This window comes from Mus caroli, chromosome X (genome assembly GCF_900094665.2).
Source record: "Mus caroli chromosome X, CAROLI_EIJ_v1.1, whole genome shotgun sequence".
Taxonomy (NCBI): domain Eukaryota; kingdom Metazoa; phylum Chordata; class Mammalia; order Rodentia; family Muridae; genus Mus; species Mus caroli.
Window position 1 is genome coordinate 29,983,922 of NC_034589.1, and position 16,277 is coordinate 30,000,198.

At 43.4% G+C, this 16,277-nt stretch overlaps 1 protein-coding gene and 1 non-coding gene across 2 annotated transcripts in view; both read left to right on the plus strand.

The window, feature by feature from the left end:
- Positions 1–11,987, plus strand: part of Slc25a43 (solute carrier family 25 member 43) — a 34,259-nt gene extending 22,272 nt beyond the window's left edge. Inside the window, exons 4-5 of the mRNA XM_021153710.1 lie at positions 9,544–9,678; positions 10,851–11,987. Coding sequence (XP_021009369.1) covers positions 9,544–9,678; positions 10,851–11,051 — 336 coding nt within the window. The 3' untranslated portion in view covers positions 11,052–11,987. The remainder of the gene's footprint in view (positions 1–9,543; positions 9,679–10,850) is intronic.
- LOC115030161 lies at positions 10,477–10,578 on the plus strand. Its single transcript, XR_003835784.1, has one exon. It is a non-coding gene; the product is annotated as a small nucleolar RNA SNORA36 family (small nucleolar RNA).
- Positions 11,988–16,277: the final 4,290 nt, after the last annotated feature.

Sequence of the window (16,277 nt, forward strand, 5' to 3'; positions counted from 1 at the left end):
AAAAAAAAGAAAGATTTATTTATTTATTTTATGTATGTGAGTACACCATTGCTCTCTTCAGACACATCAGAAGAGGGCATCAAATCCCATTACAAATGGCTGTGAGCCACCATCTGGTTGCTGTGACTTGAACTCAGGAGCTCTGGAAGTGCTCTTAACTGCTGAGTCATCTCTCCATCCCGTAGAAAACTCTTTTATGCATGTCACAGGATCCCTTATATTATAAATGTGTTTCTTTTCTCTAAATTGCAAGCTCTTGGCCCATGGGAAGTATATGTTATATTTTTGTGTATCCCTAAAACATATAGTCTCACATAACAGGCACTTGATACTTGTTTTAAAGTGAATAATGTTGAAAGCAAGTTTAGGAGCCCTCCCTGTGAGTACAGAGTTGAATCATGCCACTGAGTGAACCCTGAGTCTGTGCTCTTGTGTCTATACAAGTTGAAGATAAGAACACCCAAGCCTGCCCTCTTCCCAGCACGCTGCCCTAAAGAAACTTCTTCTTGTTTCCTAGTACAACTTTTGTGTGCTGTTCTAAGAATGCACTGTCTCCTACCATAACAATCCTGTCCTGTGCCACCCATTGCCAGCAGCTGTTAACTGGCAAGATTGGCAAATGTGCTAAAAGGACAAGGTAGAACTAGGCACAATGTCAAAAGGTTATAATTCCAACATCCGGGAGGCTGAGACAGAAGGATCAAACTTTTCAGACCTGCCTGGACTACAGAGCAAGTTCAAAGCTAGTCTGGGCAATTTAGTGGGGCTGTGTTTGAGGCAAACAAGAAAAGAGGAGAGGGAAAGAAAAACCTCCACACTGTTTCCATTTGTACTCTCTGCATTCCAACCTCTCATCACTAGGCATGGGTCTGGAGGCACCTGACAAATCACACCACCATCCAGTTCATAGTCCTTCGGGGACTGCTTTCAGGAAATAGAGGAATGTACATGACTCTGCTGTTCGTTACTGAAGCTTTTGTCAGAGCTAGACGCATGAAGATGTGTGCAAGAAGATAATGGCGGGAAAAGCCTGCCTTGGATTAAGGAATTGTAACCATACCACCCTTTGTTGGTCAGATAATATAGATAAGGCAGATTCTTAACTCCTCTAATCTTCTTTATCAACCTCCAAAATAGGTGCTATTAGGATTCTTATTTCTTATGGGTGGGAAAATGAGGCACAGAAAGGGAAAGCTACTTGCACAGAAGTCACACAGCTAGTATATGTTAAAGTCGGCTCCCTCCTTCCTCCGGGCTTTCCTTTATCCACCAGGAAGTACAGGGCTCCTTCCTAGATGCTAGGTAATTAGTTAACTTAGCCTTTTGTTCCTTTGCCTCTGCTGAGATGGCGGAAGCTGGACCTTGAGAACTGGCAGCTCAATATTTCAGCGTGTGAACTGTTGAGAAAAATAACAATGTGCAAAGGCTCAGAAGCCTTCATCCATTCAAGCTGCATCCATTCAAGTAAGTTAGGTGGCTTCTGAGCAATACAAGTGCATTTCTCATAGTTCTGGAAGCTGGGACGTTCAAGGTCAAGGCAAATTTGATATCTGGGGAATGCTCACTTTCTATTCCTAGATGGCATTTTTTTTTTCCTGAGACAGGGTTTCTCTGTATAGCCCTGGCTGTCCTGGAACTCACTCTGTAGACCAAGCTGGCCTCGAACTCTGAGATTTGCCTGCCTCTAGATGGCACATTCTCATTGTATCCTTCCGTCGTAGAAGCAGGGCAGCTCCTGACATGTCTATTTGGACACTAATCCTATTCCTGAGGGCTCTGGCCTCGTGATCTTATTATCTTCCAAAGGCTCCACCTCCTGAAACATTACATGGGGTCAGGATTTCAACACAGAAAGTGGAAGGAAACACAAATGTTTGGACTTTAGTAAGCCTGGTTTTGGCCAGAAGCTGTTTACCTCAAATTAAAGCAGGAAAAAAATAAAAATCTTAAGAAAACTATAGTATCCCAGAGCTTGGAAGCAGCCTGTCATTGGAAGCTCCATTGGCAGCTTTAACAAGCTCTACTGTAAGAAGAAACAGCACAAGCACAGACCATTCCTCGGCCATGATCCTTTGGTCAGCTACAGACTTATCTGGCTGATCAGAGGCCTGGAAAGAAAGTCCTTAGTGCCCTGGAAGGAACAACACCAAGACTCCAGGAAAGGTAAGGAAATTGTTGTCCCAGCCACTAGTAGAAGATGCTAACCAACTTTAATGGTTCTGCCTACTTTAGCCTCTCCTGGTTGGCACAGCATCTATACTTAGTGAGAAAAAGGATGGTTTCCTAAGTGACCACTCACCTGTCTGGATGTACAGTGTTGAGTGCTGAGCTCTCAGAGAGGTGAGGGAGACTGACTCTTGCCTTTGTTGCAGTCTCACTGATGTCTGGCCCCTTTGAGAACTCACTTCTGCTCAAGTCAGTGGCATTGCCTTAGCAGTTAGAAGTAAAGGATGCTTTGTGAGGGCACGTTAATGTCTGGACATCCATTAGGCAAGATAGGGGTTTGGGGGGCAGTTTTGTTATTAAAGTGAAGGGAAAGAAAAACTGCCCCCACCTTTGTTCTCTTAGAAAGTGTACAGGAAACAAGACTGTCCCTAGAATGTAGGCATGGAAGGGATAGGGAGGTAGCTTCCCAGTTCCAGTGAACTGAGCACAGCTCACTGCCCTTTTCTCCTGACCTAAGCTGCCTTGTTCCTTTGACACAATAAAAACCTTGGAATCCAAATAGCCACCTGGTGCTAAGCTCTGTCTAAACACCAAGAGCAGGTAAGATAAGACCTCCCACCTCTGTCCCCAAAAAGAGCAAGTGAAGCTAAGGGAGAGGGAAGAAAGGTCTCAGAAAACATCTACTGTCAGCGAGAAAGGTCAGCAGCTATCTGGGAAGCCTTTGCTATCTGAAGGCTATGGACACTGCCATTGACTAAGTGCACTGCACCCTTGCAGCAGTTGGAGATGAAGCACCAATTTTCATAAACTTTCCCCCATATAGTTGTCAGTTACTTAAGCTCATGGCTGTGTCCCCATGTGCAGATGAGCTCACAGGGGTGATGACATGGGCATTGAATATGGCAGGGCCCTTAAATCCTGCCAGTGGATTGAGGCCACAGGCCCTCTCTACGCCTCATCTCCCGCATCTATGCAGCGTGAAGCAGAGAAACACGCCTTCATGTACCTGTGCAAAAGATTGAATTAGGTTATTGAACATAGGCACATTGCAAAGGCTGCTCTCATTGTTCTTGGAGCACCTCTTCAGAATCTATGCATAGATAGCACAGGAGGCCTGATTAGAACTCTATAAAGCCAACCCAGGTGCATTTCTGTTTCCTGAACTTACTATCAATACACAAATGAGCCAGGATAACAAAACCTTAGTAACCCCTCCATCTTGATAGCTAATGATAAATAGTGATGGCAGATGAGGTCATTGTTCTTTTGTTGGGTTACTTTAATAAGCATTTATTAGGCAGACCCAGCAGTGCAAGCCTGGAGTGGCTGAGGCAGGAGGCAGGAGGCAGGAAGATGGTGAATTCAAGGCCTGCCTTGACAACAGAGTAAGCTCAGCCTGGGTAATTTAATGAATCTCAGTCTCAAATTTTAAAACATTTTCTTAGACTGTGGGTTTGTGTGTGTGTGTGTGTGTGAGAGAGAGAGAGAGAGAGAGAGAGAGAGAGAGAGAGAGAGAGAGAGAATTCATGTGGTGGTCCAAGGACAACCCAGAGGTGTCAGTTCTCTCCTTCCACCACATAGGCTCTAGGCTGTCACCTGTCACCCTTGGCTGCATGTGCCCTTACTGGCTTGGCTACCTCACCAGGCCAAATTTTTAAAATAAAACAAAAAGGATCAGAGATACAGTTCAGTTGAAAAGTACTTGCCTGACATGAACATGGCCCTGAGTTCCATCCCCAGCACAGACATTTACTGAGAGGCTAGGAAGCACCAGTCCTGCATATACCTGTATGTCCTCAGCCTCCTGGAAACTGTCATCTTCTGAATTTGTATTCTTCATGTGTATTCTCCCTCCCAGTCAAGAATCTTCCTCACCGTCAGAGTTTGCTCTTAGAAAATTTAGCCATGGCTGCTGCTGTGTGGGTCTTCTCTGGTTCAAACCCCTGGGGCTCTGCACTCTGTAGTGTAGTCTACCTACACTTCCTCACAAGCTGTTCACCTGCATCTCAGTTGCTTTCTCCTGGAGACTCGGCTGTGCTCCAGGCTTCCCCACTGATCTTCCCTGACCCACTAGTAGTGGAATGCTGGCCGCATGGGTTCCTCCACACCCCAACCGAGACTATATATACTTTGTCTTGCTATCTTAAAACTCTTACAATGAAACATGCTCTTTTCATGAGGTAATACATGCACACAAAATCCAAAAGGTGGCATAAACAGACACTGAAAACCAAGTGTCCTCACCCTTTGTGCCCTCCCCACCCAGTTCTCTCCCAGAGACAGCACTAAGGTTACCACTTTCTTATGTATATCTTTCCATAGATGGCTTATGCAAAAGTCTCCATAAATGTGCAGGTGTGTTCTTTCTGGTTTTACATGGGTAGCAATATACGTGCATATTCTTCTACAACTTTCTTTTTCACTAAACATTTGTCTTGCAGGTGACACCCTATCCACCAGATGGAGCAGCCACATATTTTAATTATGACATAATATTCTCTAGCATTGGTGTCTTTATTTCCTACTGGTGAACATTCAGACTTCTCTCCACTCTTTTGCTCTTATACTACCACTGCAGGAACAAAGATCCTTGCAATATGTATTGTTCCATATATATGCAGATATAACTGCAGAATAAATTCCTTGAAGTAGTAGTAATTTTTGACCAAAATAGTATATGATAGGCTGGATATAGTCATTTGGTGGAGTCCTTGTTTGACATCCATGAAGCTCTAGGTTCCACTCCTAGCACCTAATAAAGTGGATGAGGTGGTAAATGTCTGTAATCCCAGCAGTCAGGAAGTAGAAGCAGAAGAATCAGAAGTTCAAGGACACCCTCAACCACACAGTGAGTTCAAAGTCAGCTTGGATTTCATGTGACCCTATCATAAAAAACATGGACATATATATATATATATATATATATATATATATATATATATATATATATATGTCATTTTGTAAATATTGTTTAACTATATCAGAAAGAATATTTAGTGAGTGCTACCTCTTCTGGAAGGCCTGAGAAGTTTAGCAGAGAAACATTCAAATGTTTGGCTTTGAAGTGTTTGTCCATCACTTTCATGTAAGTTTGTGCCTCCTTTTTCTGTACACTTTTGGGGAAAGACCCATGTCAAGACAGATGTGGTCAGTGGCCCTGTGGTATCTGCAGTCACAGTAGGATAGAGGCTAGGAAGAGAACACAAGGAAGAAATAATTATAGACAAGAGATCACATTCTTATCAAGTGCCATGAAGAACATGGTGACTGAAAAAAGTGTTTCATAAGCTTAGTCTGGGTATCTGCTATTTCTTCTGAGTGTTATGAGAACTTGGCAAGACAGAGGAGACAGCAGAGTTCAAGTCCTAGAGGTAGGAAGGTACATGGAGTTGGAGCAGCTGCAAGGATTGCATAAGCTGGAAAGGGTCTTCAGGGTCATTTCATTTCAGTCTCCTTAGTAGACATGTGAGGAAACTAAGGTCTGAAGAAGTCAGTGACTTACTCAAGGTTACACCAAAAGTGGCAGAGCCAGGCTTAGTTCTCCTGATTTCTTCTAGGTGATGTTACACTGCAAGATCCAGTGTGGTCCTCCTGAGGGCTGAGGATCTAAAGCTAGTGGCTACATTTTATTAGCCTAGAGAGTTGCCTGGCTTTGTGTAGAAAAAGCCTTATTATGTTCAGGCCGTTTTGATTAGCCATCTACTATGTCCTGTTTCTCTTTGCTAGTAAGATACAGTTTAAGAACAGAGCAATCTAGCATTCCAGTCTAGCAGGTTGGTTTAGTCTTCAGCATACTTGTCTCTCCTCCAAGTTTAGATAATTATAATAATGACCTTAATGATGGCAGTTACTTATTTAGTGCTTGCTCTATATCAAGTACAGTTCTAAGCACTTGGCATGTACTAAATTATTTAATATGAACAGCAATCCTATAAGGCACATGTTATTATTACTCCATTTTCCAGAAGGGGGAACTCAGACAGATGAAGGCATTTGTTGAAGGTCACAGGTGTGTTATTACAAGCTGTCTAGCTCCAGAGCCTGAAGCATGACATGAAAGTAGCAAGCCCTGTGGAGAGGTACAGTAAGGATGTAGATGAGGGAATGGATGGGACAGGAAAGCTGAGAGAAATCAAGAACTGGGCTATTTATTCAAACACAAAAGAGGACTTGCTTTGTATATTACAAGGTCCTGGATTCAATCCCCAGCACCAAAGACAAAACGTACCAAAGAATCAACATGTGACCACATCTCAAGGACAAAGGCATCTTACAGTCCTATTCATCACAGTCCCTCAGATTATTAATGCCTCTGGTCACTTGCCTGCTCCTTTACATCTAGGCTACCAGCATCCTATTGGCTTCATGTTCCTTGTTCCCATGTTCGTTCTCCTTCCCTCTCCCTCCTCCTCTCCTTGTTCCTTCTTTCCTCTCTCTCCCTGCTGATGTGAGTTTTTCAGTATCGATGCACATCACAAGTCTGCACATGTGTGTGAAGGTCAGAGGTCAACATTGGGTGTTGATGCCATTGTTTTTTAGAGAGGATCTCTCAGTGAAACCTTGCACTAGGCAGATAGGCTAAGATGTCTGGCCACTGAGCAGTCGCTGCTTCACCAGCACTAGAATGAGCACTCATCATCAAGCCCATCCTTTTACCTGGATGATGAGAATGGAAACCAGGCATTCTTGCACAACAGGCATCTGACTGACTGTACTCTATCTCCAGCCCCTGTTTGTTCTTTTCTTTGAGTCAGGGTCTCACATATTCCAGGCTGTCCTGGAACTTGATAATAGCCTAGGATGACCTTGAAGTTTTGATACTGCTGCCTTCACCTTCCCAGAACTAGAACTACTGACATGTATCAGCATACCAGTTGGTGAGGTGCTGGACATGGAACCCAGGGCTTTGTTAGAGTGCTAACAATCACTCATCCTTGTGGCTTTTATTGCTCCCATTCTGAAAATCCATACCACTGGTCCCTCAGCTTATCCTCATGCCCACAAACTCCCTGTGATTCCTAAATTGCTGAAGATGGATGCATGGAAGGGCAGCTGGGGGCCACAGAAAGTTCACGGCCTTCAGTCTGTACTGCTCCTCAGTCTGCAGAGCTAGTCTTTAGAGCATCCTTTGCATATCCTTCATAATAGAGTTTTCAAATTTTACCAAACTCCTCACTGCATGCATACCCATTACCCCCACCCAAGGTGGATAACCTGGCTGGCTTTTTCCTGGGGAAAACAGAGTGATAAACAGTCTCAACCTTTGGCTTCTTTGCATGATATCCCTCCTTGTTGGTGGTGTCCTGGGTGTCACACTTCAAGTTCCTCTTGGGCACATTCCTCCTTAACAAATGAATAAATTCAAGACTTACCCATGTGAAAAACCATTTCTTCCTCCAATCCTAACTTTGCCTTTCAGGACTTTGCCCACTCTTATTCCCAGCTCAACACAGTCAAAGTAGTTTGTTTTGATGCAGAGTTCTAGGAGTGTGAACAGATATATAAATTTGTGTGACTGCCACCACACTCAGGACATAGAACCGTTCCACCAATCCCCAGATTCTCATGTGCCATCCCTTTGCAGTCAGGGCCTCCAGGACTACCAGCACAATGGTAACACTGTGTGCTATCCATTCCTGGAGTTTTATCTTCTGAGAATAGCTCCCTCAGTGTAGTGACTCTAGAGTTCACTCATGCTGTTGTATTCAGCAGTAGCTTATTATTTCTAATTTTTAAAGACTTATGTTTAAATCTCTATTTAATTCTATGCATCTGTGTATGTCTGTGTGTGGATATGTACACAAGTGTGGGCACCTACCGAGATCAGAAGAGAGGTATTGGATTCCCTGGAGCTGGAGTTACAGGCAGTTGTGAGCTATCTGTTGTATCTATCTGTTGCGAGTTGTAGGTGCTGGGAATTGAATTTAGTCCTCTGCAAGAGCAGCAAGTACTCTTAGCCGCTGAGCAATCTCTCCAGCCCTGGTTTGTTCTTTCTTTCTTTTTTTATAGATTTTTAATTTTTTTTTTAATTATGTGTATGTGGAGAGTGGGTACATGCACCTGTGTGTGTGTGTGGGGGGGGGCTGCCTCAGTCTCATAAGTACTGAGATTAAAGAGACAAGAAAGTTACTTTCAGGAATTGAGCATTTTGATGATGACAGTTTCCTCGGGTCGTACTGGGTGGTTACGAACTACCTGGATGACTGAAGGAAAGGTGGCTGCAAGGATAAGAGTGAGGAATCCTGAGGATGAGGGCCAGACTGACATTGGCATAGACTGTCCTTTTTGCATTCTCTTATTTGAAATATATATACACAAGTATCTTTGTTATATCTACCTCCCATTCACTTCCTCCAATTTCCCTTGGTCCATCCCCACAGCATATCTCCCCTCTCCAATTTAATCTTTTCCCCCCTTTCCTTCTCCCCCCACACTTTAAAGTTTCCTAAGATAATAGTGAGGCTGGGCTAAACTGAACCACCAGGTGTCAGTCTCCAGTAAATGTAGAAGGGTGGCCAGAATGTCCATAGACGACCACAGGACAAGGACTGTGGAGCAGCCTGAGGTTCAGATGAGCACTTTTGGCTTACTGTGAAGCAGACAGGAATTGGCAGCCAGAAGAATGCTCCAATCACCTGGTTCTCAACCCTGTGACATTCGTGGTGTGGGAAAATCATTCCCTCCTTGGTGGTTTCCCAGAATACGAGAAAAGGGCATGAGAAAAGATTAACACCTGGGACTGGAAAGATGGCTCAGTGGTTAAGAGCACTGACTGCTCTTCCTGGGTCCAGAAGACCCAGGTTCAATTCTCCATAACCACATGGTGGCTCACAAGCATCTATAACTTAAGTTCTAAGCGGATCTGATGCTCTCACAGACATATATGAAGGCAAATCTTCCACATTAAAAATATTAAAATGAACAAGTCTCAAACAAAGGTTAAAGGCATAGGACTATGTATCAGGCCCATTGGGCATAGGCTAGGTTGGACTATAAGTATGAAATTGAGTCTACCTAAAATGCCTACTTTCTTTTAAGCAAAATACACCACAAATATGTGAATGAGGCACTATGGTTCTATAGCAAATGAATATGCATTCTAAATTAGTAGCTCACACCTGTAATCTCAGCATTCAAGAGACTGAAACAGAAGTATGGTGAAGTTCCAGCCAATCTGAGCTACATAAGCAAAGACCCTATCTCCCAAAACATTCATTCTAAGACTGTGGAGGAAGATGAACTCTGAAGTTAAGACTTTTTGCCACCATCTTGGCACAGAGCATCCACAGTCCAGGCCTGAGACCCTGTTTTCTTTGTGTAAGGACATTTACTTCCCAGTTCTGAAGTCACTTTCCTGTACCTTCTATTTCCTGCCAGGCTCAAAGTCCTTATCTTCCCCACTATGGAGGAGTAGATGTCCACTTCTCAGGAGCAGCTGACTGCTTCCGGCAGATCATGAAAACCCAAGGGGTACTGGGGCTCTGGAACGGACTGACGGCTAACTTACTAAAGGTGAGAAGGGTGGCCAGTCTCCAGCTTCTCTGCCTCTTCCAGTTCTTTCCCTTCCTTATTTTCTCAGTACAATTTGCATAAAAATGCCTCAATTAGCACTGATAGCCTCTGTGCACCAACCCTGCTGAATGCAAGGGTTTAGAATCTGATACCACATCCTAGAAGAGCTGGAGCATTTAGTATCAACTGGAGGTTTCCTACACCTGGACACATGGACCACTCCCTAAGGAGAATACAGCCCCCATCTAAAATTGTCTGCAGAACTATGAGTATGATACATGAATATGTCATATACCCATAGACTTCTGTAACCAGAATTAAGAACAAGAATGCGTCTGGAGAGATGGCTCAGTGGTTAAGAGCATTGACTGCTCTTCCAGAGGTCCTGAGTTCAATTCCCAGTCAACCACACGGTGGCTCACAACCATCTGTAATGGGATCTGATACCCTCTTCTGATGTGTCTGAAGACAGTGACAGTGTACTCATATACATAAAATAAATGCTTTCCTTAAAAACAGAACAAGAACTCTGGACTAGCCTTGTACTAGCTCATATGTAAATATCCAGTCAAGACCAATATATAGTGATGGGCAATGGCCGATCATCTACATGGATAGTAATGCTCACGCAGGGCATACCCTTCAGGGATTCTGAAGTCTTTCATCCCCTTCCACAGTGGACCAGTTTTCCTTTTCCCATATTCTTTGATTCCAAAAGGAGTTAGCATGCAACACTGCCTCCCAGCTATCATCTTAACTCCTGGTGTAACTCCATTGCAGAAGTCCCTTTTCGTAAGAGTTTAACATATTGAGTTCAGTTGAGGGCAGCTTCCCTGTTCTGTTAATTAAACTTTGAGACATTGAAACTGGCTAATGGAAAAAAAATAAAAATCAATGAAAAAAAATTAAAATTTAAAATTTTAATTTCAAAAATTGTTTAACATGTAGGCTGCAGAAGTAGCTCAGGGATTGTGTTTGCTGTTCTTCCAGACCACCTGAGTTTAGTTCCCAGTACCCATGTTGAAAGACTCACAAACACACAAAACTCCATCTCCTAGGAGTCCAATACCCTCTTCTGGTCCTCACCCTCGCACAGACACACAGATGAATAAATAAAAGTATATCTTTCCTTTTGAAGAATTTAACACAATTTTCATTTTCTGTTTTAACAGGTAGTTCCATATTTTGGAGTTATGTTTAGCATGTTTGAGTTCTGTAAGAGAATTTTTCTTTATCAAAATGGTTACACCCTGTCCCCACTGACCTATAAACTGACCCCAGGAGTGGACCAAAGTTTGAAGCCTCAGGAATTACGGGAGTTAAAGAAGTTCTTCAAACCCAGAAAACTGCACTCGAAAACACCACCTCGGTAAAGCTGACTGGAACTACACTGGTAGAAGTGCAGCAATCACAGATGAATATGGTGACCTCTTAACTGTGCACATCAGGAGGAGGGAGAGGAAATGGGAGCACGGGACCGTACATCACCTCAGAACCCCAAACTTTCCCTGTGAATAGCTGTGCTTTGAGAAGCTTCTCTGACACTGCCCCATCACAATGACATCCCAGCAGACTGTAAGAAAGCCTAGAGGTAATCAAACATGCAGTATCCTCTCTGAGGAGAAGCACTGTGCAAAGAAACATAGTCACAACACTTCAAAGCATCCTGTAGCTGAGGTGGCAGAACAGAGAAAGACCATGGCCAAGCCCAGTCACAGGAGTCCCGGTGGAGTAGGGCCGCATTTCACTGTCTTTGACCTGTGACTTCCCCACACAGACTAATTGAACTGGTACCATTGCTGGCTTCTGAGAGCACAAACCACCACGGAGGTTAGGACTTAGCCAAACTTCCCAACGAAAACCTTTTTGTTCTTTCACATGATCTTGTTACAAAGTCCAGGCTGCCATCAGAGTCATGATGCTCCCTCCAGCCTAGACTTCCAGCTGGCTGGGATTCCAAGTGCATTCTGCCACACTAGAACCCTTAGAATACTCATTCTTTCTTGAAAACCCAAGCATCCCCAGCTTTTGTTTCAAGAAGGCACTTTTCTCCAGGATTTCTACCTCCAACCCATCACCCCCACCCAAGTCCTGGCTGTCCTGGAGATCTCTGTGTAGATCAGGCTGCCTGCCTTTGCCTCCCAAGAGCTGGAATGGAAGGCATGCACCTACCACCGTCTGGCAGCCATGGCTTCTTAATGATACACTGAGATCCCTCACTAAAGCCATGTACAGTTTCCGTGGCTTTAATTATCTGCCTTTTTAACTTGCTCTGTAAGCCTGCCCTGAAAATAAATTATTTCATCATTTTCCTTTATTCTCACAAGATGTCCTAGTTGCCTAGAAAATATCAGAGAGAAGATATGACACACATACTCCCCCAAAATGTCATGAAATTAAAATCCTTTAGGCTAATCACCCATTATACGGTTTTGGGTTTGGTTTTAGGGTTTTTTTTTTATGTAATAAAACAGGATTCTGTGTAAAATTTATATAACTTTTCAGATAGTACCAATCTATGCATTTTTAAAACACATTAATATCTAACTAGGTGGGATGATGCCCAGCTGCAATCACAACCCTTGGGAGGCTAAGGCAGGAGGATCATGACTCCAAGTTCAAGTTCTTCTTCATCATAGTGAATCTTGAAACAATAAGTAAAGAAATAAATGTATTTCTGACATGAATTTACATATATTTTTGTTTCCTTCCCTCTACCACATACATGAAGGTTTTCTGAATGTTAAAAGTATTCTTTTTTCAAACTTCTTTTCTAAAAGAAAAAAAAAATGGGGCTGTAGAGTTTGCTCAGCAGCCAAGAGCATTTATTGCTCTGCAGTGGAATGGGGTTCATTTGCCACCACCTGCATGGTAGCTTATACTCCAGTCCTGGGGAATCTAATACTCTTTCCTGCACTCCATAGGCACCAGGAAACACATGGTACATATACACACATGTAGACAAAACACACACACACAAAGTAATTCAATAAATCTATTTTTTCTTTAATTTTATTTAAGGAAAACAGTGTCATTTATTCCTAATCATAGTTATAAAACTATGGTTAAATTCTCAGACTTTTATCTGGTTTAAATATGCAAAATAATTTTTCCAACTCCTGTGACAGACTTTTTTTTTTTTTTTTTTTGGTTTTTCGAGACAGGGTTTCTCTGTGTAGTCGTGGCTGTCCTGGAACTCACTCTGTAGCCCAGGCTGGCCTCGAACTCAGAAATCCGCCTGCCTCTGCCTCCCAAGTGCTGGGATTAAAGGCGTGCGCCACCACGCCCGGCCTGTGACAGACTTTTATTTTGGGGGTGGGGGGTTTCGGGACAGGGTTTCTCTGTATAGCCCTGGCTGTCCTGGAACTTACTTTGTAGATCAGGCTGGCCTCGAACTCAGAAATCCACCTGCCTCTGCCTCCTGAGTGCTGGGATTAAAGGCATGTGCCACCACCGCCCGGCTGACGACTGTTTTATATGGAATGAAATTGACACACAATTGTAGCCTAATCTGTTAATGTTTAGGGGGGAGGCAAATCCTGAATTCAGCCAGTACTCCATGTTTGTCAATTATTATTTCCTTTTAAGCAACAAAACAAAACTTCAGAAAGCACTGAATACTGTAAACACATTTTCTAGCAAAAGTTAAAATCTAGCCTCAGATTATATACATATTAGTATTTCTTCTATGAATTCTTCCACAAATATAAAATAGGTGCTACATGGCACAGAGGTGTTTTCTGAGCTTCGGGTTGTTTTAGAGTTATTTTTAATTGTGTGTATGTGGGGATGAGGGCATGTGTATGTGAATGCAGGTGCCTGTGGAAGTCGGAAGCATCAGACCCCTTAGGATCTGGAGTTTCCGATGGATATAAACTGCTTGCCATGGTTGCTGGGGACCAGACTCTTCTAGATCCGTGTGTGCTCTTCCTAATTAAGCCATCCCTCCAGTCTCACTGAGTTGTGATTTTTTTTTAATGAATCAAAAATATGGCTCATTTTCCTGTCATTTCAGAATGACTCCTTAAAATTCTAGGTTTGTTCCTAAAATGAACTGAGCACTGTTTTTATTTCCTTAGCGATGTAGCAAGATGCTCTGCCTTCCTAACTTCTAGCTACCAGCACACTCCATACACGACTAAGAACTTCAGAAGTATAAAGAAGTATGGCATGCTATCCATCCAGGAGTAAGTTAAGGGACAAAGCGTACCTATGAATGATCAGAATTACAAAGCAGACACAAAGAGTGACAGAGTACTATCTCCTACTGACAAGACTGTCATGGGGCTCAGTCTATGAGTGCTGAATAAGTGAGCGTTTTAGCTCAGCACAGGAGATAGGCTAGTCATGAGTAGGGACTCTGAGTCTTGAATTAAGGTGTAGGATTTTTTTGTTTGTTTTGGTTTTTTTTCTCCCCTTCTCCCTCCAGGCCCATTCCCTCCGGCCCAACAATTTATTTATTTATTATATGTAAGTACACTGTAGCTGTTTTCAGACACATCAATAAGAGGGCATCAAATCTCATTACAGATGGTTGTGAGCCACCATGTGGTTGCTGGGATTTTAACTCAGGACTTCTGGAAGAGCAGTCGGTGCTCTTAACCACTGAGCCATCTCTCCAGCTCTTTCATTTTTGTTAACAGTGTTTCCTAGAATGCCATTCACTTTGTAACCCAGACCCTGAAATCCTCCTGCCTGTCTCCCAGGTGCCAGAATCACAGGTGTGTTGATCTGTGCCTAGCTTTGAACTAAGTTATTTTTGTGGACTTACATTTGATGGTCGTTTTATTTTCTTCTTTTGTGGGAGTTGTTTTCTGACAGGTTTTCACTCTGTAGTCCATTCTGGCAGGGCTGAAACTGTATTCCAGAGTGGCCTCAAACCCAACGCAATCTTTCTGCCATTGCTGGAATTACAGGTATCAAGACATATGGCCTGCTAGGTTTTGGTACTTTAAGGTAGGGACCTCATTGTACAGCCAAGGCTGGCTTTGAACTCTTGGTCCCCCTTCCCTTAGATTCCAAAGTACCAAAATTAGAGGTATGCCCCTCCATGCCTATCTCTGAACTGAGTTTTGAAGGAAGGACTGTAGTATTTGAATGAGAAATGTCTCCTATTGCATGCATAAACTTGAATACTTGGTTGCTGCTGTTAGTGTTGTTTAGATGTTACAGAACTGTTAGGAGCACCCTTGTTGGAGGATGTGCACCACTGAGGGCGGAGTTTTGAAGTGTATAGGCTCACCCCACTTCCCCTCTGCTGTCTGCATGTGGTTGAAGATGTTACCTCTCTGCTTCCTGATCCACCTGCCATGCTTTCTCTGACATTGTGCCTCCCCCAACCCTTTGGAATGATAAGCCAAAATAAACTCTCTTCTATACACTGCTTTTGGTCATGGTGTTTATCACAGAAATAGAAAAGTAATTAATACAAGGGCATAGGCAGTATCATAGAGATGGATACAGGCAAAGAGTGCTTGAAACAGAGATAGAAGACTGGCTTTGTGCATTTATTCAACAACTGCTCGGCACTATCCATGCAGTGACATAAAAAGGCAAATGTGACCACTGTCCTGAAGATCCCATCCTAGTGAGCACAGAGGTCAATAAACAACTATTTTTTAAAAGGGTAGTTTTGTGTTGTAATGTTAGCAGGAAAATCATCAGAGTGCATTGATTAAAGGATTATGTGGGAGAGAGGTAAAATCTTTCCATCGGGGAGCCAGGGAAGGCCATTATGAGAGGTGACATTGGAGATAAGGCCTAAATGATGAGAATGAGCCAACCACAGAAAGCAGCAGAAAGAACATCTCCAGCAGTGGAAAAAACCAAGTGCAACTGTGAACCTCCGTTGAGGAAATGCCTCCATGAGATCAAGCTGTAAGGCATTTTCTCAATTAGTGATCAAGGGGGGAGTGCCCAGCCCATTGGGGTGGTGCCATCCCTGGGCTAGTGGTCTTGGGTTCTATAAGAAAGCAGGCTGAGCAAGCCAGGGGAAGCAACCCAGTAAAGAACATCCCTCCATGGCCTCTGCATCAGCTCCTGCCTCTAGGATCCTGCCCTGTGTGAGTTCTTGTCCTGACTTCCTTCAATAGTGATATGGAAGTTTAAGCCAAATAAGCCCCTTCCTCCCCAGCTTGCTTTTTGGTCATGGTGATTCATCACAGCAGTAAAAACCCTAAGACATCGCCCTTCTAAATGATTGGAGTATAAATTCTAGGACCCATATTAGTTGGCTCACAACTGCCAGTAACTCGAGCTCTAGAGGGATCAGACACTTCTAGCTTCCAATAGCATCTGCACTCACATGTACATACTCACAATCCTCCCACATAAACACACTTTAAAAAATAACAAGAGCCAGGCGTGGTGGTGAATGCCTTTAATTCCAGCACTTGGGAGGCAGAGGAAGGCGAATTTCTGAGTTCGAGGCCAGCCTGGTCTACAGAGTTCCAGGACAGCCAGGGCTACACAGAGAAACCCTGTCTCGAAAAACAAAACAAGTATCGAAAGATGGCCTAGTCGGCCATCACTGGAAAGAGAGGCCCATTGGACTTGCAAACTTTATATGCCCCAATATAGGGGAATGCCAGGGCCAAAAG